The sequence below is a fragment of the Vigna radiata genome, chromosome 4 (genome assembly GCF_000741045.1).
Source record: "Vigna radiata var. radiata cultivar VC1973A chromosome 4, Vradiata_ver6, whole genome shotgun sequence".
Lineage (NCBI taxonomy): Eukaryota > Viridiplantae > Streptophyta > Magnoliopsida > Fabales > Fabaceae > Vigna > Vigna radiata.
In genome coordinates, this window is record NC_028354.1 from 9899653 (window position 1) to 9922980 (window position 23328).

General features: G+C 34.9%; 2 protein-coding genes across 3 annotated transcripts in view; one reads left to right on the forward strand and one right to left on the reverse strand.

The window, feature by feature from the left end:
• Nucleotides 1-9691, forward strand: part of LOC106758136 — a 16153-nt gene extending 6462 nt beyond the window's left edge. The window contains exon 9 of the mRNA XM_014641069.2: nt 9221-9691. Coding sequence (XP_014496555.1) covers nt 9221-9310 — 90 coding nt within the window. The 3' untranslated portion in view covers nt 9311-9691. The remainder of the gene's footprint in view (nt 1-9220) is intronic.
• A 12234-nt stretch (nt 9692-21925) lies between these two features.
• On the reverse strand, nt 21926-23113 carry LOC106758945. 2 transcript variants are annotated; one of them, XM_022779779.1, is made up of 3 exons: nt 22707-23113; nt 22528-22603; nt 21926-22455 (listed from the first exon to the last, which is right to left on the reverse strand). In XM_022779779.1, exons 1-3 carry the CDS (start codon nt 23080-23082, stop codon nt 22179-22181), a joined length of 729 nt encoding a protein of 242 aa, XP_022635500.1. In that variant the 5' UTR covers nt 23083-23113; the 3' UTR covers nt 21926-22178. The 2 variants fall into 2 exon arrangements, with proteins under 2 accessions (XP_022635500.1, XP_014497445.1); XM_014641959.2 differs by lacking the exon at nt 22528-22603 and having other exon boundaries at nt 22707-22990.
• Between the last annotated feature and the right edge of the window lie 215 nt (nt 23114-23328).

A 23328-nucleotide genomic window follows, 5' to 3' on the forward strand; every position in this document is an offset into this window, starting at 1 on the left:
TACTCTAATTATCATGATTATATTGTGTCTAGGGTTATTCTAATTATCATAATTATATTGTGTCTAGGGTTACCCTAATTATCATGCACTCTTGTATCAATTTATTCTTATAAATAGAAGATTATGAGAGGGATCAATCAAGCCCTCTAAAATTATTTCACAGTTTAATTCTCAAGTTGGTATCAGATTGATCTCGCTCTGGTTTTTGTCTCGTAGCATCTGTCCGGCGCCATAGTCTGCCGCCGCTCGTTGTTGGCCACCGTCTGCCGTCGTCGGCTGTCGGTCGCCGACCGCCGTCACAGTTCTGTTCGTCTAAACCCTTGGGGTTTTCTTGTTTCTCGGTAGTACGATTCATCTTCTTTAGAGATGGCATCTAGTAGTACTCTTTCCTTCTCCTGAAGCCCATCAATTACCTCTGAGAAGCTAACTGGAAAAAATTATCTATCATGGTCTGCTGTTGTTGAAATGTGGTTCCTTGGCCAAGGGCATTATAACCACCTTGAGCGAGATGGAAGCCATGTGCCTACTAAAAAAGTTGATCAGTGGAAACAAGCAGATTTCCAGTTGTGTGCCCTGTTATGGCAATCAGTGGAACCCAAACTTCTTATATCTCTGAGGGCTTTCAAAACTTGTCATTCCTTTTGGAAGAAAGCTCAAAGCATTTATGCCAACGATATTCAATGTCTCTGACACTGCGAACAAGCTTGCATCTCTTAAAAGGGCAGACCATGATATGGTGTCCTTCATGGCTGAAGCCCAATCTGTCGTCGAAGAACTCAAGATGTTATTGGAAGCAGACCCATTAGAGGATATAAAAAAGAAACTAGACAAATTTTACATGGTGTTGATCTTTCGTGCCCTACATCCCGATTTTGATAATCTCAGAGATCAACTTCTGACCAGTCATAAGGTCCCCTCCATGGAAACATTGACCACTCGCTTTCTGCGTGTCCCAGTACCTCAAACTCAGGAAGTGCATGAACTAGTAGAACCATCTGTCATGGTTGCCACACGAGGAAGAGGAGGATGTGGCACGAGGAAGAGGACGAGGAGGTCGGGGACATCCTCAATGTACATACTGTAAAAGGATGGTCACACTCAAGAGAATTATTACTCCTTACATGGTTTCCCTTCCAAAATGCCAATATTTCGAAGACTGAAACTTCCACTTCTAAGTTCACCGAGGATGAATATCAAGAGTATTTAAGGTTAAAGTCTAACAGTTTGGCACAACCATCTCAATCTCCCAGTACTTCAACAACCCGCATTTCTCAATCCATGGAAGGTCAAAATTCATGAGTAATTGACTCAGGTGCTTCTGATAACATTTATGGTAATACCTCTTTGTTCTTATCAATTTCTTTTCGAGAAAAACCTCATTTCATAACCCTTGCAAATGGATCTAAAACTTTCTCCAAAGGAGTCAGTCGTGTTTCCTTGTCTCCCTTCCTCAATCTCAACTCTGTCCGTTTTATCCTTAATTGTCCTTTTAATTTAATTTCCCTAAGCCAGTTGAACAAAATGTTAAATTGTTTAATAACCTTTGATCATAAATCTTTTGTTATACAGGAGCGTGGTTCGGGGAGACGGATTGGAGAAGGATATGAAGCTGGCGGGTTATACCATTTTGGATCTCGTCTAAGGGTGTCCCGTGTTGCTGTTACTAATCCTAAAGTGCTACATGATCAACTTGGTCATCCTCATTTGTCCAAATTAGAAAACATGTGTCTTGAACTTAGTAGTCTCCAAACCTTAGAATGTGAGTCATTTCAATTAGGAAAACATGTTAGATCTTCCTTTCCTAAAAGGTTTCAATCAATATGTAATTCTAGTTTTTCCATCATCCATTCTGATATATGGGGACCTAGTCGTATCTCCTCCTTTGGTTTTAGATATTTTGTTACCTTCATTGATGAACATTCAAGATGTACTTGGATTTATCTTATGAAAAATCGTTTTGAATTGTTAGCTATATTTAGATCCTTTTTGAATGAAATCAAGAATAAATTTGGTCAAGTAATCAAAATATTAAGAAGTGATAATGCAAAAGAGTATTTCTCATCCTCCTTTTTTGCCATCTTGAGTTCTCATGGTATCTTACATCACTCTACTTGTCCTTATACACCGCAGCAAAATGGTATAGCAGAACGAAAATATAGACACTTGTTTGAAACTGCCCGTACCCTTTTGCTTGGTGTCCATATTCCCGTCCATCACTGTGAGATTCCATCTTAATTGCATGTTATCTTATTAATAGGATGCCCTCCTCCTCTCTTGATAATATAGTCCCTTTCTCCATTTTATTTCCTAATGATCCTCTCTTTCATACATCTCCCCGAGTGTTTGGATGTGTATGTTTTGTTCATGACATGTCTCCATGTCTTGACAAACACTCCGCTCGTGCTCTCAAATATGTCTTCTTAGGCTATTCTCGACTCTAAAAAGCATATCGGTGTTACTCTCTTAAAACTAAGAAGTATTACATGTTTGCCAATGTCATGTTCTTTGAACAGACTCCTTAGTTCTCTCCATCTGTTCAGGATGTTTCTGTCCTCGAGCAGGTGTTTCCTATTCCAATGGTTGAGTCAAATAGCTCCACTATCTCTGTCATTCCAAGTCTTGATCACCATCCTCCTGCACCCGTTTCTCCACATACTGTGATCATCCCACACATGGCTCCAATGGATAGTCCACCTCCCCAAGACAATGGTGAATCTCCTACTTTAGATTCTTCTCCCTCGTCACTTCCTCCCATGCCTCCTTGTAAAAATGATTAAGCATGACCTATTGCTCTCAGAAAAGGTACTCGTTCTACTCGAAACCCTCATCCCATTTATAACTTTCTTAACTATCATCAATTGTCGCCCTCCTATTTTTCTCATTTAGCTTAGTGACATCTGTTATACCCAAGAATGTGAAAGAAGCACTTGATTATCCTGGATGGCAACAAGCTATGATTGTAGAAATGTAGGCTCTTGACCACAGTAGTACTTGAGAGCTGGTGCCCCTTCCCCCGGGCAAAAAGATGGTTGGTTGCCGATGGGTGTATGTAGTTAAAGTTGGCCTTGATGGTGAAATTCATCAGCTCAAAACCCGACTTGCTGCAAAAGGTTACACTTAGGTTTATGGTCTTGATTATTGTGATACTTTCTCTCTTGTAGCCAAGATGACTACTATTCGCCTCTTTGCCATGGGAGCCATTCGTCACTGGCCACTTCATCAATTGAATATCAAGAATGTCTTCCTACATGGTGATCTTGAGGAAGAAGTTTATATGGAGTAACCTCCTAGGTTTGTTGCTCAGGGGGGGTCTGGTATGGTATGCAAACTGCATTGATCTNTATATGGCCTCAAGCAATCACCACGTGCTTGGTTTGGAAAGTTTAGCTCCATTGTTCAACAATTTGGGCTAAAACGCAGTGAAGCAGACCATTCAGTTTTAAACTGTCATTCTTCTCTTTGGAAATGTGTTTTCTTAATTGTATATGTTGATGATATTGTCATTACAGGAAATGATGTTGTTGGAATATCTCAACAGAAAGAGTACTTGTGTAGACATTATCAAACCAAGGATCTTGGAAGTATCAAATACTTCTTAGGCATTGAAATAGTGCAATCAAAAGATGGAGTTGTAATCTCCCAAAGGAAGTACGCTCTTGATATATTACAAAAAATAGGCATGATTGATTGCAGACCGGTAGACAGTCCCATGGACCCAAACCAAAAATTAAGGACAGAAGGTGAATTATTCTCCGATCCAAAGAGGTATAGGAGGCTGGTTGGAAAACTGATATATTTCACTATTACAAGGCCAAATCTATCCTTTGGAGTTGGAGTGGTTAGTCAGTTCATGCAGGCTCCATGTGTTGACCATTAGAATGCTCTCATTCGCATTCTAAGGTATGTCAAAAAGGCTCTCGGGCAAGGATTGTTGTATGAAGATAAAGGAAGCATTCAGGTCTTTGGGTATTGTGATGCAGATTGGGCAGGTTCGCCTATTGATAGACGGTCTACTACAGGATATTGTGTTTTTCTGGGAGGAAACATTATTTCATGGAAAAGTAAGAAGCAAAATGTAGTAGCTCGATCAACTGTTGATGCCGAGTACAGGGCAATGGCGTCACTAACATGTGAACTTATATGGGTGAAACAATTCCTTCAAGAGCTTAAATTCTGTGACATCTATACTATGAAGATGTATTGCGACAATCAAGTTACTCTCCACATTGCATCAAATCCAATGTTTCACGAGAGGACTAAGCATATAGAAATTGATTCATTTTGTTAAAAGTTGTTGACTAAAGAAATATGTACTGAGTTTATTGGGTCAAACGATCAACTCGCAGATGTGTTGACCAAGTCATTAAGGGGTACTCTGATTGAGTTTATTTGTTCCAAGCTTACATACAATTTGTATGCTCTAGCTTGAGGGAGAGTGTTAGGATATTTATCCTATTTATCATGATTATATTGTGTCTAGGGTTATTCTAATTATCATGATTATATTGTGTTTAGGGTTATTATAATTATCATGTAATCTTGTATCAATTTATTCTTATAAATAAAAGATTATGAGAGGATCAATTAAGTCCTCAAGAATTATTTTACATTTTCAATCTCAAGTGTCAATATCTCTAAAGTTGAAGTTGCTAAGCTCAAATTCTCCGATGTAGAATGCCAAGAATATTTGAGGTTGAATCCCTAGTTGTCAACAACTTGCATCTCACAATCCATGGAAAGTAAAAGCCCATGGATAATTGACTTAAGTGCTTTTGGCCTCATTTTTGGTAATACCTCTTTGTTCTCATCCCTTTCTTTTCCAACAAAATCCTCATTTCATAACCTTAGGTGGTGGTTCTAAAGTTTCCTTGCAAGGAGTTGGTCAAGTTTCTTATTAGAATAATTGCCCTATGTATCATCAAGCCTACTTAAGGGTAGTGTGTTAGTCTAATATCTAGAATAGTACCTAGGTCTGCACCTAGGTGTCTAAGGCATACCTTTAATCTTCCATGTACGTTTGTATCCAAATTTTATTATAAATAGATGAAAGTAAGAGGATCAATTAAGCCCTCAAGAAATATTTTACAGTTTCAATCTCAAGTTTTCCCTTTCTCTTTCATTAAATATAAAATCTGGTCTTTTTGTTCTTGCTTGGCCTTAGAATCTTTAAGTCAATTAACCAAGTCTTTAAATTATTCATTAACCTTTGATCTCAATTCTTTTGTTATATAAGAACGTTGAATGAGCGACTAATTGAGAAAGACATGAATCTAGAGGTTGGTACTATTTTGGAGCTAGTCCACATATATCTTGTTTTTCATTTGCATTTCCTAAACTTTTACATGATCGTTTGAGACATCTTCACTTGTCAAAATTAAAAATGATCATTGAATTTTGTAGTCTTCAAATGTTAGAAATGTATGCTAGTTAGGAAAACATGCTAGATCCTTTCCTAAAAAGTCTTAATCAAGATGTAATCATGTTTTTTTTAGTCATTCGTTCAAATAGTTTGGACCAACAAGCTGTGTCTAATCTTTTAGTTTTACATATTTTGTTACTTTCATTGATAAATATTCTTGATATACTTGGATTTATCTTATGAAAGATCATTCTAAACTATTGGCTATCATTGCATTCTTTTTTTAATGAAAACAAAACTCAATTTGGCCAAGTAATTATAATTTTAAGGAGTGACAATGCCAAAGAGTACTTCTCTAATTTCTCAGCAGTGTCAAGTTCACACGACATTTTATACCAGTTTACTTTATCTCACACCTCAATAAAATGATACTGTAAAGAGAAAAAAAAGACACTTTGTTGAGATTGTTCGTACCTTATTGCTTGGTATCAATATATCAGATCATCACTAGGGTGATGATATCTTAAAAAGTGTGTATTCATATTAATAGAATGTCCTCTTCTTCCTTCAACAATAAAGTTCCTTATCTCATTATTTCTTCCCAAATGATCCTCTCCTTCATGTTTCCCCCATGTTTTTTGTTGTGTCGGTTCTAGGTATTATTTTTCTATGGTTGGATAAACTCTCTGCCAATGTGGTTAAATCTGTATTCTTGGACTATTCTCCTATTAAAAAAGGGTATTGTTTTTACTCTCCTAAAACCATTAAGTACAATATGTATGCTAATGTCACATTTTTTGTACCGACTCTTTTCTTCTCCTCTTATGTCCAAGATGTTTATTCCATCAAGTAGGTTCTTTGTATACCATTAGTTGAGTTTGGTGTTCCTCATGCTCCCGACAATCCTATCCCCATTCAAAATCCTCTTGAATCATCATCACCTCCTCTTATTACCTACGAATGTAAGACCCAAAATGACTAGTCCAATGCTCCAAGGTGAATCCTCTTCAAGTTTGTCTTAGCTATCACAGGATGTCTCTTTCATATAGTTCTTTTATACCATATGTGTCTTCTATTACTATTCCTACAAGTGTGTGAATGAAGCACTCTTTTATATCATTAAATCGGACAAATTTACATGTTCACTCTGTTTTCGAGTTAATTTGGAAGCAAATTCGGTAGTAGAATCGTGGGATCAGAGGTGGAATCGATCATACTCGCGAGCTTGCTCTTGATTTGGTGAGTTCGATGAACAATTTTTTTTTTTTTCAAAACAAAATCATTTTAAGGCTCATTTGCCAGATCAGGGTTTTAGACTTGGTCTCTTTTGTCTTGGTTTTTTGCTTCCTTGAACTCTTGCGAGTCCATCTCAATGTCACATTGTGTTACCATTGCTCACTGTTGGAAGTCCCACATCTAGAGATAAGGCCAATGAAGTGTATATAAGTGGGTGCAAACCTCACCCTACAAGCCGGTTTTGTGGGGTTGAGTTAGGCTTAAAGTCCACTCCTAACATGGTATCTAGAGCTTAGGTTCCGATCTGCTCTAGTCTCTTCCACAATCTCCAGTACTCATCACTGTCGCAACCGCCGCCGTAGCCGTCGTCGTCGCCGGAGTTCCAAAATCGACCGGCGACCACTCCATCTAAATCGTCTCGGCCGGGCGACCACCGTGGTCCAAAGATCGCGGTGATCGGAGCACCCACGCGCCCCCACGCGCCAACGCCGGAGTTCGCAGATCCGCTGCTTTCCACCGCGCTTGCCGGCGCATCGCCGGAGCCCACCGCCGTCGACCAGCACCGCCGTGATCGCCTCCTCGCCCTCTTTCTAGATATGTGGTCGTTGCGTCAATCGGAGCACATTGAATTTTTAGGGTCCCTCCCTCTCCATGGCTGCCCAACGCAATGATCGGGGTCTATCTCGCCCAGACCATCCTATTTCATCAAATAGCATAGACAACCCTGCACTCTTTCAGGAATTTCTCAGATGGTATGAGGATCGTCCCTGAGTTCCACTACATTTGCTTCTGTTACACTAAAAGGTAGTCCTTTTGTTGGTCTGACTCACTCTCTCGGATCTTGGGTCCTTGACTCAGGCGCCACCGATCATATCACCGGTAACAAGTCCTTGTTTTCTTCCTTGTCCTATCCGAATAATTTACCCTCGGTAACAATGGCTGATGGGTCTAGAGTCTCATCTCATGGTATCAAAGCCATGATTGAAGTCTATCCTAGCGATTTCGGTTGTTGTTGGACATGTTGTTCCACCTGCTATCGGGCAGCTATCGGACCACCCATTAAAAAGTCTAATCCCACACTCGAGATGTATATACCTCGGCGTGAGAGGGGTGTGTTGGAAGTCCCACATCTAGAGATAAGACCATTGAAGTGTATATAAGTGGGTGCAAACCTCACCCTACAAGCCGGTTTTGTAGGGTTGAGTTAGGCTTAAAGTCCACTCCTAACACTCACGATCTGTGTTGTCTGGCCATGCATTGCTGTCGCCCAAGGTTGCCGTCATCCATCATCGCCATTGGTTGCCATCGCGTTGGTGGTTTGTTTTATGGATCTTCCTATGCTGTTTTACTGCTACGGTGGTTGGTAAGGCAGAAGGCCTTGGAAGATGATGTTTGAGTTTAGAGATTCTGCTGACCATATGGGCCTCAAAGACAGTTTTTGAATGCCAAAGTTTTAGACACTTTTTTATTATATTAAATATGTCATATATAATTAATTAAAATAATTATAAAAATAATGGTTTGGAATTATAAAAAAATATTTAGAAATATATAATATGATGAACTAATAATAATAGTACTTCAATAAGAAAATATGAAAATTATTTATAATATCATATAACAATAATCTATTATAATATTTATAAATATTTTAATATTTACTATCCGAGTTTATTAAACTCTTACAAGTTTTCTTTTCAAACATGTCTCATAGTATAGAAGTTGAAGTTTGCTTAGGATAGGAAACATTTTCTTCAATATTGACAAGTATGGGTGACCCACCAGATTATACAAAAGTTTGGGAGATGTGCTTTACTAATTTGTTGACCCCTACCACACTCCCTCATAACAATAAAATTGCCACATACTTATTGGATAATTTAATGACTTAGTTAACTGACTTAGAGAAATAAGGTTAAAAGGAAAAGTAGGGACAAAAAGAACACACTTTTACATCCAAGGAACAAATGGAAGCTTGACCAATTCTCTGGAAAGCAATTTTGGACCATTGGCTAAAGTAAGAAAATGAGGAACTCTTTGAGACGAAATGAAAGAATGAGGGAATTATACCAAAAATATGATGAGAAGCACCCAAATCAAGTATCCATGGACTCTAAATTTCCAAGGTTTGAGAAATGCAAGTTTGTGTGATAATCGCTTCTGCACTTATACGGTGGAATCGCACTTTTTCTTTTGGAGGTATTGCATGTTTCTTGTTTTCTATTGTCCCTCCACATGTGGTCTTAATTTATATCTTCTTCATAATGGATGATATATTTCTGGATAATGTTTTGTAATTTAAAAGGATGATTTCCTTGAACTTTACTTGCTATCATGGTTGTCGTTAACCTTCCTAGCTTTCTGCTTCTTGTTTGGTCCAATAAAAAATGCTTGACAGACAAGTGTTTGAGCCTCTGCTGGGTTTAGGCTGAAAATTTGGAATAATAACTTAGGTTAAAAAATGAACTACTCCTTTGCTGTCATGCTGAGCCATCACTTGTAGTTGATGTTAATATAACACATTTCTTATATGGAGTGTTGCGACTAATAACAGCTATTAAGGAATAGAGTATCAACAGACTTTGCTTTTAGTGATTTAAATTTTGTATTTTGTCTGGTTGACAGGTTTCCCAACTTGCTTCTGAGGCAAAGAAAGAAAAAAGTACCTTGACCAAGGAGATCTCCAAAATTAGCAACTATGGCATCTCGGTTTGAGAGACTCTGCTTCAGCATTTTCTAATTTAAATCCATCTGAGTCTTCTGATCAAGAGCATCTTTTGAGGACTAACAAAATTCTGTTGTTATATTATAATATATAATATTCTAAATCCCTTCGGTTCGTGAAGTTTGCCTAAGAGGGAGGTTTCATGCCCAGAGTAAAGAGAATGGTAATTAAAACGCATAAAGTGACGTAATTTAACAGAAATGAAATTTTGTGTGATCTCTGTTTTCACAATTTATAAAGTTCAGTAGGCTACGGTGACATTGTAGTACAATGCATCAGTATGACTCATTTTACATACATATTGGGAATGTGCATATTGAATTTGTTACAAATCAATATGATCATGACTCAGTTCAAAACTTCATTTGACATTTTGCATTGCTTGTTTATAATTGTTGAACATCGCCTTGAGTTGGGAAATCAGTCTAATGATGGCGGAGAAAAAAAATATAACTTCCCTAGTGGATGGTTTATTTGTTATTTGTTTTAATATAATTTTTTTCTTTTTCTAAATGTTTTAGCCAACTCAATTTGTTTTGTGCAAAAAAATAATGTTTGTTTAAATAATTTAAAGTTTTAAGATTAAATTTTAGTATTAATAAATATTATGTAATTTTTAAATATTTAATAATTGAAAAATAACTTGAATATTAAAAAAGTTTATAATTTAAGATTGAGAGAGAGAGGAGAGAGGCGGGACATAAGAATGAGAGAGTAGAATGGTTTGAGAAAAAAAAAAACTGAAGACATGGGACAGTGACGTAAAATTTTTAAATTATGTTTTATTTATCAGTTTTCTTTTACAATTTTAAATAAATAAAACGATTTCAGAAGTTTAAAAATTTGTTATTTTCATAAACTTCTCATCCCAGAAATATATCTCTACATTTTTAATTTCCCAAAATAAATTACCTTTTAAATTTCTCATCGAAATTTAAAGGTGAATTTGAGCTTTAAAAGGAAACCATACATAGACTCTTTTCTAACTTATTTTGATTTCTTCAATCCTAGTTAATTTTTATTTATTTTATCTTTCTTTGTTCTAACTTTTCATTTCTTTTTTACCCGTTTGATAACAGAATCTCAACCTCAATTGGTTGTTTTAATAGACATCACAGAACAGTGTTACAAGCATGTACAACTGACTTGTTTTATTCTGCAAGGACGGTATTATTCCTTCCCAATCTATTTTGTGTTTTCAAATTGATGATGATGAAATGGACGGAAATGCAGCGCAATAATTTCCTCATGCACCTCAATTTTTTTAAATGTATGTTTTACCTTTTTTATTTTATAACTTTCAACCTTCATTAATCTTCATTGTGCCCTCCTCAATGAGTTCACGTTTGGATGTTTTTGGAGAAAAGTTCAAGATTTCATGTTTGGATGTTTTGGAGAAAAGTTTAAGATTTCATGTTTGAATGTTTTTTGGAGAAAAGTTTAAGAGTTTATGTTTTGATTAAGTGCTATACAAACACTAAAGTACAAAATGCGATTAAACTATATTTTTGTAAGATCATGTTTTCTTTCACATCAAATCATGTAAGATGCAAATGTCATATCTATTAGGCGATGGAAAATTGTGCAGTCCATTTACGTTTGACAAGCAAAGTGTTTCCTTAGATAACAAGTGTATATAACCTTAAATTAACATAATATTTCACAAATATCGATATGCTTATTCCACGTTGTAGAGAATGATAGTTTTCTTCATTTACTAAAAAGATTCATAAAACTTTGTCACATTAACATTTTCTTAGAAAAATGAGTTAAAGTTTGTTTCACATCAACAACTACTTACACTTGTTTTGTCAAGCCTTGGAAAGACTTTTTGTCCTTCACGAATCAATGTTTTACACATATTTTAATACAATATAGATTCACTTAAGTTTGCATTTTCATACAAGGAGTTTGATATGGGATGCAGACTTATGAAATATTATGAGTTACATAATTGTGAAATATTATGAGTCATATAATCATGGAATAATAAGGATTATATAATTATGGAATATGAGCGGTTATATAATAAATTCTATATTTACTGAAAAAGTAATTTAACTTATTACGAAAGATGAGACACAAAATACGAAAGATAAACAATTAAGGAGGCACGAAACATAAAGGCCAAGGTCTATGTCTGAATGATCGTTAATTCCTAGAGATTATTGCTTTGTTGGAATAATCCAAATTGCAATCCAGGCGAAGTATCTAAATTGAGTGTATGATAACCTATGATTTGAATTGTGAATTAGTATGCTTGCAATTTTTTATTTGGTTGATGTTTGTGAAATTTGGGTTGAATTTGTGGAATGTTATTCAAATTTTTGTGTATGGTTTATGTAGACCCGTTGGTAAGCAAAACTTTCATTGAGTGAGCTTTAAGAATAACATTACAGAGAGCATCATAACATTTTGGTCATTAGGTGACTCAGAACTTGCTGCGTGAGCATGATTAAATAAGTTCTCAGGACCTGAATCATTGGAAGAGGGAAAGGGTCCTTGAACGAGAGATAAAATTGAATTTAGGCAGAGAGTTAAGAGAGGTAAGCTCTCAGGACTCTCTGGCAAGTGTATCAGATCGATCGTTTCAAGTAATATAATTGGCGAAACCCAATATTCGTTCGTGCAAATTGAAATCGTAAGACTTGTAAAGAAAAATTAAATTGTTGGAATGCAAGAAAACACAAAATAAACATGCAATGCGTTTGATTCAGTTGACGAGAAAAAGACTATGGTTGAATGGAGTTGTTGGGGGTTTACAATTTTATCTTATCTGCTCTCTCTTATCTAATCCTCTTGTTTAATTTGCTTTGTTATCTAATTGTCATGCAAACTTTCTTAGTCTACCCTTAACCCGATCCCTCGGCGAAAAGAGCCTATTACTAATTACTGGCTTGCTATCCCTAGCCTCCCCTAGTTTTTAGTAACGCGTTAAGAACAGAAGTAAAAACAATTGATCGTCCTACCCCCTATCCCTAGGTGGTATTACTTAATCAAGGAATTTCTGACCAGTTCATGACAGTATCGTACATCCCCGTATCAATAAAGACAAACAACAGTTATCGAATGAGTTAAACGATAAAAGCTTTAAGCGCAGATGAGAACCCAACAATTGATAATCAAAGCATACGACAAGCATATAAATAAACAAGAGTTTCAATAAAAGAGAGTTTCAAAAGATTACATTGTTTCCCCCAACAACAAAAGGGTTTAGTTCACCATTGTCATGGTGAACTTAGATGAAAAATGATGGAAGAATGGAAAAGCAAACCCTAGATAGGATGAAAAGGAGCCTAAGCATCCAAGAGATCTTCTCCAAGGAGTGAAAATTAGGTCTGACTGCCCTCTTCTGTCAAAAGAATGAATCTGAAGTCGCAATAGGACTATTTATAGCTGAGGAGCGTCACAGAAAATAGGCCCAAGCCCAGCAGACAATCGCCCGACGTCACACTTATGCCGCCCGACGGTTTGTCCATAGTCGCGCCACCGCCCAACGGTGAGTTCCACCGCCCGGCGGTTTGCCCCTTGTCGCAAAACCGCCCAGCGTCGTCTCCTGGGTGCCAGATAATGGCTTCTCCTCGCATTTGGCCGCCCAACGGTGGATTTTGGCGCTGGGCGATTCCTAGACTCTTCTTTTCTTCACTTTTCTTCCTCTTCCTTGAGTCTAAGACCTTCATCTTCAATCGCATTCTTCACTTTCATCAAAAATGCTACAAAACAATGCAAAACAAGCATAATATCGCTAAAAACAACTTTTGACTCTCGACTGACTCAATTTATGTGTTTTGCTTGATTCTAAGCTCATTCTAAGTCTTAAAGGGTGTAATTTGGTCTCAAATGACATATGAAAATAACTGTTTTTCAACCGTTATCAAGTGTAAAACCCAATAAAATAAAATGAATCAGAGTGTTACATGTATGATATGATCAAGTGTTAGTATATGTGATATATTATGGATTTTGGTTGTTATGTTTCTCTTTTACTATTATCGATTTTATGGCATGTACAGGTTGTAGGTGGCAGTGATGCTAGACTGTAAGAGTTGGTTATAAGTGGGATCCAAGATGTTGCAGATATGTATATGTAGATTTTCTATATTTTTGTGTAATATTAGTCTCTCTTTTTGTAGTAATCCATTAAGAGAACTAGTTTCTTTTGAAAAATTTTGAAGACTGTAATTACACTTTATATGTATCTATGTATACCTTTTGCTTGTTTGACCACGTTTGCTTAATATCAATAATGTATATACTTTAAAGAGATAACATTATTCTATTTTTGATATTTTTACATTTATGATATCAAAGCAAGTTTATCCTTAAGTGAACTGTGTGTTTGGGTCTGTTGCACTTTTATTTTGTGTATGATATGTGGTTAGAATTATTCTAGTTAAAGTTAGCTCATGGATGAATTATATTTCTTTGTGTGAACATAAGTTATTGCACGTAGGCCACCCACTCCTTCGCCTCCATCCTTGACTGACATGCAACATTTGACAAGGGCAATAGAAACCCTCATTGCAACATTGCAACAAATGCCTTTATGGCCAAACAACACCATGGTGCATTACAATGGATGAAAGATGTAACATCCCAATAATTTGCTTGATACCCTTATTTAGGTAACTTAAACAACTTAGAAACCCTCACCATTGGCTCCGGAAGGGTAAAAAAGCCCCCAAAACAACCTAAAGAACGTCCAAAACGGACATCTAGAACCCTTAAAACCTCAAAACACACACAATCTACCTCGTGCAACTCCCTCCGGCGAGTTCTTCACTCACTCAAGCGAGTGGGTTTATTCGCTCAAGCGAATAGACCATTCCAGAATCATGAAAATTCGTTTTCTCGTCTAATCCGACGATTCCCTTCACCATACAGACTTTCTTCCAAAATTCATCCTTAATCATCACATATATCAAAAATACTCTCAAAGATCAAGGATTCATGTCCTAACTCAACAAATTTCATTTCCAATAACAGATTTTCTCTTAATTCAATACCCAAAATCATACACAGCCGCAACGATTTAGACTCATCGAAATCCTATAACCATTCAAAATCCTTATCAAAATTAACATACTTATGAACAACAACGGATAAACAGTACAAACAACATCTGATCATCACACACTTCACATAATCATCATCAATATACTAATTCAATAAAAAATCAATGAAAACATTAGTATTTGAAAATGATAGCAATTCTTGTTTTGAAACAGGTCTCAAGACGCATATATATAGGATTTTTTGAATCCTAATGCATTACAATCGATTAGGATTTTTATGTAATCTGTTAAGCTTTTGCTTCTATTTTAACAGATTGTTCTAAGCATATAATCGACTATAGAAACACATAAGATAGTTAATGATTCATTTGACCGTTATAACAGATCAGGCTATTGATTGAAATGGATTAGACTAGGGATGACAAAAAAATTCGCGCTCGCGGGTATCCGCAGATAAAATCCACGATGGATAGTTGATACACGTGGATATTTATTACCCGAAACCCGCGAATAGCTGGTATTTTAATACCCGCTTATAAACGGGTCGGGTGAGGGTATTATACTATTCATACTTGCGGAAATCGCTACCCGCAAAAAATAAAAATAAAAATTTATTTTTATTTTATTAAGTTAAATTTAATTAAAATTAACATTAATTTATATTTTACAAGGTTAAATTTAATTGAAATTGTACTATATAAAGTATACCGATCGGAATTAATTGTCATTTATGGACAATTAATAGGTCAAATTGCCTTACTCTTTACAAAATATACGGTATTGATTATTGAGTTTGATTGTCTAAAAATATATAGTACTAATTAATAGGTCAGATTGTCTTACTCTTTACAAAATATACAGTATTAATTATTGATTATTGGATTTGATTGCCTTGCCTAAAAATATACTACACTAATGGTAAATCAATGGGCTTGCCTGCCACAGGCTCTATAAATATACAATTGATGTCTAAGTACAATCTTCCTCTTCTATCCTAATAAAAGTCAAACCTTTTTATATCTTGAGCGTCGAAGTGTCTTCTACACGTCAACAACCCATCAGAGTGGATGACATTCTCAAGAAGGATTGAAGATCAAAAGAGAACAAAGCAAAGAATGAGGACTGACCATAGGACCAATTCAACTGAAACAAAAATTAAATTTTAATTTGTATTATATTTTATATATATTTTTGTAATTTTATTTAAATTTTATTTTAATAATTTATAAAAATATATATTTTTAAATATTTGCGGGTATCCGCGGGTTTTAAAATACGTGGATTGTTTTTAAGCGGGTAGCGGGTCGATTTTTTTTTTTTTGTCGGATAGGGTTGCGGGTAGACACTATCCGTGCCCAACCCGACCCGTTGTCATCCCTAGATTAGACTATGTAAATTGATATAATCAATTAGGATACTTATGTAATCGATTATTTCTATAATTAAGCAAATTGTCTCTCCAATTTTCATTCTAAACATATTAACACACTTATCAAATAGATTGTGGCTTGCTTTCTATTTTAATCGGTTATATACCCTGTATAATCGATTAATACAGAACAGTTTGCCCTTGGTGAAATCTAGTAGATTATATACTAATGTTTAATGGATTATTTTAACTAGAAATGTGATATTCAATTTGTTTTAAGCATGATTCATTTAACATTGATGAATTCAGATATCAAGCACAAACATAATCAAGATAAAGCAATTGTCAAAACCATTCTTTTATTCATCATAAAAAAACAAAGATATATAAGAAGGTTAAAGCTCTCCCTATCAACAATACACCATCATGCTCTTGATCATTCAACATAGATAACACAATTGAAACAAATGAACTATGACTTTATCAACAAATTAAGATTGCATCAATTGTTAAAATGAGCACATAACTTGACATGACAGAATTTGATTTGAAAAGAAAATGACTTAAACACTTGAATTCACATATTAAAACGTCAAAAACATTGAAACAATGATGATAAACAATTTTGATCAATCAATATCAATGAAACAATACACACAAACTTACAAGCACAAAGAAAACAAGCATAGTAAGCTAGAGTAAACAAAATCACAATTTCAATACACATACACATACATACACACACAATCATACATAAAACACATTTGAATACATCTAGATTTGACTCATTCGGATAAAGTATGAATGTCGAACTATGGTAGTTTGTGCACTTGTATTGGTAATAGTGCTACTATACAAGGTTAATTCTTATAATGTCTCTGGCCAAGGTAAAGCTCCTAGACAAGAACCTTTCGCTACTCTCACCACATGCCTTATGTCGCTCTACTTGGGAATAAATGACCATGAATTCAATACTTAATTTCATACATTCAAACACTGAACACTTATTAACCATCAACAAGAGGTCCCTACTTGGAACTCTTTTTCCATCACTTTTATTCACATATAAGCCATATATATTTCCATTCACTTTTGCATATTATAACATCATATAAAGTCACTGATTACACTTCAAAGAATCATAAATAACCCAATAAGTCATCATAAAATAGTTAAAACATGAGCATAGAAGCACACAAGGTGGCTCTCAGGTGCCCCAAAATAGCAAGGTAGCACCCAGGTGCTGAAGAGTTGGCGCTCAGCGCCATGACAGACGCAAAACCACTCAAAAATAGACTTTTCACACTTTACTCCCAACTTCTAAAGATCCCTAAGACTCTCCAAACATTGAGAAACTTCAGAAAACCCCATTGGAACTCAATTTGACCCCTTGAAACCAAAATACTCTTCTAAGCTACCCAAACTCAATTCTACACTTCCTAGCCCCCATATTAGCCCCCCAACTACATAACCAAGTTTAAATACACTAGATAACACACCCCAACACCTCAAATTACTCATAGCCCTTCATTTTCAAAATCTCACTATGTAAAACCCCCAAATTGAACTAAAAACACCTAGGAACTCATCCTAAGATGATAATAAAAGTTCTATACAAGATTTTTCTCATTTAAAAGCTTAGACAAGTCATAATAGGTCTAATAACAACCCTCTAACTTCCTAAAATAGGTTACACTAATTGCTTCAAAATCTCAGTACTCAAAACCCCTCTTTTACACTTAAAAACACTCCAAAGCTATCCCCAATGAACCACTTCTTTGTTTCATATCAGATTTCTCTCCAAGAACACTTCTAATAAGTCTAAAATAATCTCATGACAGTTCTAGAATAATTGTTCCCTCACACCAACTCGTGTTTCTCAAACTCATCTACCAAAACCCCCTCTTCTTAGACTTAAAACCCAAGTAATTGACTCTCCTTTCCTCCAAACATTTTGAATTCAACTTCAAACCACAAACTTCACTACACACAAAGTCAAGACAACAAAAACATTGATAACACCCTATACGAATCATACAAGCATCATACGATAATTTATCATCAATTAATCACAATTAGCATTTACCACAACAATAGCAATTCCACTTAAGTCATCTTATGGTTCATAGAGATTCTAAATTTACCATGTAAGCACAAATTAAAGCAAGGTCTAACTTCCTTTACCTCACAAAGAACTATCCAACTCTAAGGACGTCGCACTAATTGCTTGGAACTAAAAAAAAATCTACAAACACCTACGAAACACTGAATTGGAAAAGGAAAGAGTCTTTAGGACCTCAGTTTACCAAAGGATCAAGGGAGAAACATATATGCTACATGCAAGGAAGGATTCTTGAAGAAAATCACAAACTGAGAATGAATAAAAATAGTGGTATAGACTTATTTGCTCTATTCTTGAAATTGATCAGATAGAAGTGGAGATAAGTCAATTGTGATCTTCTAGAAATTTCCTGATCATCAAACAGATAATCAAATGATGAGAAATCTTACATAGATTTGAGAGGAAACAAAAAGAAAGAGTTCTAAAGAAATAAACATTGTTTTAAATAATAAGATGAGTTTAAAAAATTCTATTTATATTATTGAATTATTTTAAAATAAATTACTCAGTCTCATTATTTTAAAATACTTACCAACTCTAATATTCTATTTTTTAATTTATTATAATTGGATCGACATAAATAATTAATGTTTTAAATAATTTTACTCGGTTCAATTTATTAAAGATTTTGAAATATTTTACCGTCATAAATATATTTAATTAACTCTACTAAATTCCATTTATACTGATTTTTAAACTTAGTCTTAATTACTCCTATCCAAAATCTTACATAATAAACATAAAATTATTTTAATTTTAATTTTTTTTTTATATTACTCTAATAATTTTTTCATTGTCTCTCTCGTTATTGAAGCCATTGAAAAAGGTGTAAAAGTATTATATATTATGTCGCGAAATAATTGGTTCACTCACCTCTCTATTACTTAGTAGTACTACAAGCTAGGTCCAAAAATAGAAAATATAATTCATGCTCCTTTCAAAATGTTGAAAAACCTTAATTGTTGCCTTTCTCCCACTTTCTACTCACTGCCTATTTGCGTGCACAGTACACATAGGGACATGAAAACACATTTACATATATATAAAATGGAAATGATAAAACCAAGACATTGACCACCATATGTAGTAAATTTAGTGCCAATGTTATTCATAATCAAACATCTATGTCTCTACCCACAACAGCCCTAAGCACAGTTATACACAGTACAAAGTTTAAATATAAAGAATGAGCAACATTGTCCCAGTAATATATAATAATTACTATGCTTCGAGATCATCTTTTAGAAATCCGAGGAATGAACTGATACTAGTAAAATATATGTCTCGTGGTCGTTTCTTCCCATCATATCAACCTCCATCATCAACTAAATTAATTCCTTAGAGTTCAAGTGGTAAGAGTTGACATTTTCTATCGTAATGCTGTCCATGTGTTAAAATCTAAGATTATCCACGTGTCTTTTCATTAATTTGAAATTATAAAATTAGTATAAAGTTCAATAAGTATAAAATTTGAGATTTATAAGTTCAATAAGATCCTCCATTTGGAAATAGAAAAAGTATAAAGTTGAATTTCTCTTTCAGATCTACTCAAAAGTAAGGGTGATATTCTTATATAGCATTCATTCTTCCTGAGAAGTTTGTTTTTCTTCTTCGTAATTAGATAACTTAATAATACACAGATAGACACAAAATGCAATAGCCTTTGTATGGGGCTTATTAATTGTGTGATTAAATATTTCTAGTAGTTTTTACATGATTGCATGATTCAAATTTACTTTTTTTGTTTTCATTGTGTGATAAAGAGTCAAGTAAAATGGGTGTTTATATGTAGAAGCAATAAATATAGACCCTGATATTTATGAATTGTCATAAAAAAAAGTTAATATCCTTTCCACTAAGAATAATGATCCACGTATGTCTTGATTTTATATATACTTTTTAAACGTATATCAACCTTTTTTATAAACATGATAAATTTTTGTTATCAATAAATGGTGTTTTCTTTGGAACAGGCAAGAAATTAGGAGTTAAAAAGTAGTCGTTACTAATATTAAGATCTATACAAGGGATTGATATATTTAAACTAAGGTATTTTTTAAGTACAGAACTGGTGGTGGATTTCATTTTCTAAGTGCATCCAATTGTGGAAAACCAGCAAGTTACGAAGGGCTCTATTCTCCTCCTAAATATATCCTTTTATTTTCTAAATCCATCATTTTATCATATTTCAACCAATTGATGAAAAAGTACCTAATATTCCCACTAACAATATTAGTTATCACTTAAAAGCCACATTTAAGTTTTTTGTCCAACCGAGGTTTATGTCGTGCAACTTAAAAGTCACATGAATCCTATGATAGGGGATCCTATGATCTAATCTGAGAGCAACATATATCAGTATTTATGTTGAATGACAGGAGCAGCAAAAACAGTAAAAATAAAATAAAAAGAGAAGCTTGAAATGATGTACCTGGGTTGTTCTTGCATTTGTATGTTTTGGTTGAAGAGATGAGAATAAAAATATTATGTGGGTAGCAGCTAGGTAGCTTGAATAGTTTGCAAAGGAAATGTGCGGTTGGTATTGATTTAAATGATTGCATTGAAGAACGGGAATTGACTGAGAAATTGCATGTGGAATAAGCATTATTGCATGTATAAATATGTGTTAGATCCTACATTTGGAAAGTTGCTTGTAAGTTGGACAAGGAAAGGTAGAGGGGATGGATGGAGGGGAGCCAAGGAAGCACGTGACTCATCTTGATGATGGATTAGAGAGAAAGGAAAGTGTGAACAGATGAAGGAGACCGCTACTGGGGTCATCATGTGTTTATTGTACCGAGTCTCACATATCAAACTTAAACACATGACAAGAACATGAAGGAACAAAACAAGATCATCATCATCATGCTTATGAAAATATATGCACTAATCACTATCTTATCTTTGAATAGGCACTGTAGAAAGAGTTGCTACAGATAAAGTTCATCTCTTTGTTGTCACTTCACAAGGTCCCAAGCGTATAGGAATTGGACTAACATGAGGGTCAGACAAAGATATGGAAGAGAGAGAGAGTGAATTTTGTAGGTGAAAGTTTAGAGAAGGGAAGGGAAAAAGAGGAATTTGCTGCAGAGTAACGATGAATTTATTGTCTCTTCAAAGGCCCAACAAGAAAGTATTTGTTGGTTTCTAATAAATGGGCAGAACAGGCACAGGGAGAGAGGCCTTATCAGCTTGTGTACTTTAGAGATATTTCACAAACTACGGGTCAACACTGTACAAACTTTTGCTACAAAAATATCAACACATTTTCAAGACATAAATGTATGGTCTACAAACAACCACCGCAACTGGAAACTCTACTTCGTCTAATCACTGTGAACACTCTTTTTCCACCAACAACTTAATACTAGAAAAATAACAACACAAGAAATATAACTCTTGCGTAGACTTTCATCTCTTAAACATGGCCATTAAGATTGCAGAAAGCTGAGGGCTTGTTTTATGAAAGAAAATAAATAGAAATATTTGTTACCCATACTATCTAACTTACGTGGTGAAAATCCTTCACTTCTTTTACATCAAGAACCTTCATTTTCTTTGACATGGACAATAATAGAGAGGGCCTAGCAATTAAAGGCTATCAATGAATCTGAAAAAGTTATGGCAGGCTTTCTGGTACTATGAAATCTTCGCCCAAAAGGAAACCAATGCATTCAATTCATCTCAAGAGCCTTAAGTTAACCAAGCAAACCATGAAAAGAAAGAACTCAGTTAAAAGCTGAATTTTCACTTGAGTAATATTTCTTATAGACTAAAACTTCAATTTGTAGTCATACAATAGTGTTTTATAGCTTTAGTTTATATATATAGAATTAACCTTTGCGTCTGGAAGTTGGATTCCATTAAAATATTATTTTTCAATCACTTCAGTAACCAATCTCATGCACGAAACCTACTTCATGTGTACCATGCATTATCCTCGGTAGTCTTTTTAGAAAAAGAAACGTAAGAAAAATCAGCATGATTATTTTTGCTGATGATGGTATTGGTGAATATACTTTATGCTTAATTACATAATGTAAACAGTTAAAAACAGCAAGATTATAATAGATGCGAAGTGGAGAGAAGAGCCGTAAACTAATTAAAAACAGGAAGATTATAATAGATACTATATAGTAGATACTAAAGTAGCATTGTTTTATTCACAACTTGCTTCAAAAGCCACTCATCAAGACGAAAGGATCATAGTAGAGAAAAACACTCAAGAAACACACACTCTTTGCAAAGCTACTACAGGCTATTAACACAGAAACATCTTTAAAAGACACAAAAGTCACCTATAATATTGTCTTGTTTTTCCTTCTTCTTCTTCTTGGTTTCCTTTCCCTCTCTTAACACATTACATCCTTCAGAAGCTTGTACCTGCGTGTGCCGGGTCGTGGCGACGGTGTGGGACTCTTCCCCTTCTCAGAACCACTCTCTTCACGATGATCATGCTGTTTGATCATTTTCTCGCCGGAATATTCCGAACGGTGGGTGGCTCCGGCCTCGTTTCCAGTCACTGGTTTCTTCGAATTTGACCCAATATGTCTCAGGTTCTTCTCTTCGCTCTGGCACCAATCGCACAGTTCTATCTCAGGTAATTCTCCGTAGTAGTTGCTACAATACCTGAAAGACTAGACTGATTAAACTTCAATCCGTAAAAGTGAAAAGCACAAAGGTAAAATAAAAATCAAATACCCATGAAGATAAAAGCTGGCAAGAGTAGGACCACGATCGTGGTTCGTGTATGATGGTTGTGAAGATAAAAGAGGTTCTGAAAATTAAAGATGATTATGAGTAGATGATGTGTGTGATTTAGTGAACACGTGCTAAAGAAGAAGGGCATGAGATGATTTAGAAGAAGAAAAGGAGCATACGAGTGCTGGAAGCGATGACGGCATTTGTTGCAGCGAAAAAGCTTGTCAGGGAAACCCACGTCGCCGCACATGCAGCAAACCGTTGGAAGATCCACCATTGTTTTCGGCGTGCCCCGAAGATTGAACGAAGAGAAAAAGAGAATTTAGAGGGGAGAAAGTAGAGAGAAAACGCACCCAGAAAGCCAAAGAGCACACGAACACAGAGAAAAAGAGAGAATATGATCACTACGAGGAGAGAGAAACTCCAAGTTGAAGAAGAAGAAGAAGAAGAAGAGGGTAGAGAGAGAATTAGAGATACGAAGAGTTTATAATTTATATAGAGAAAGATTACCGGTGCGCATGTTGAGTCGGTGTGTGAAACTGATGTATAAGCCATTTTTCATTTATTAAAATTAATAAAAAAAAAATTCTATTTATTCTCGCACAAGGATATCGATTTCAATTTCTTAATGAATTGCCATAAGATTCGAATTTGGATGATACTAATAATAAATTGAAGCAAAAATTTTATAATTATTATAACCTAAAGAGAGAAAGAGAAAGAAATAAAATAAGATAAAGAAAAAATGAAATAAAATAAGCATATATATATATATATGGAAAATCATACCTTGACACTAAT

Bases quoted from the DNA above. Each gene is read 5' to 3' on its own strand.
- LOC106758945 (XM_022779779.1), bottom strand. From the start codon at position 23,082: ATGGCTTATACATCAGTTTCACACACCGACTCAACATGCGCACCGGTA. The intron at 22,604-22,706 runs GTATGCTCCTTT...TTTAATTTTCAG, and splicing joins CGTCATCGCTTCCAGCACTC to AACCTCTTTTATCTTCACAA. The intron at 22,456-22,527 runs GTATTTGATTTT...CTAGTCTTTCAG, and splicing joins GCCAGCTTTTATCTTCATGG to GTATTGTAGCAACTACTACG.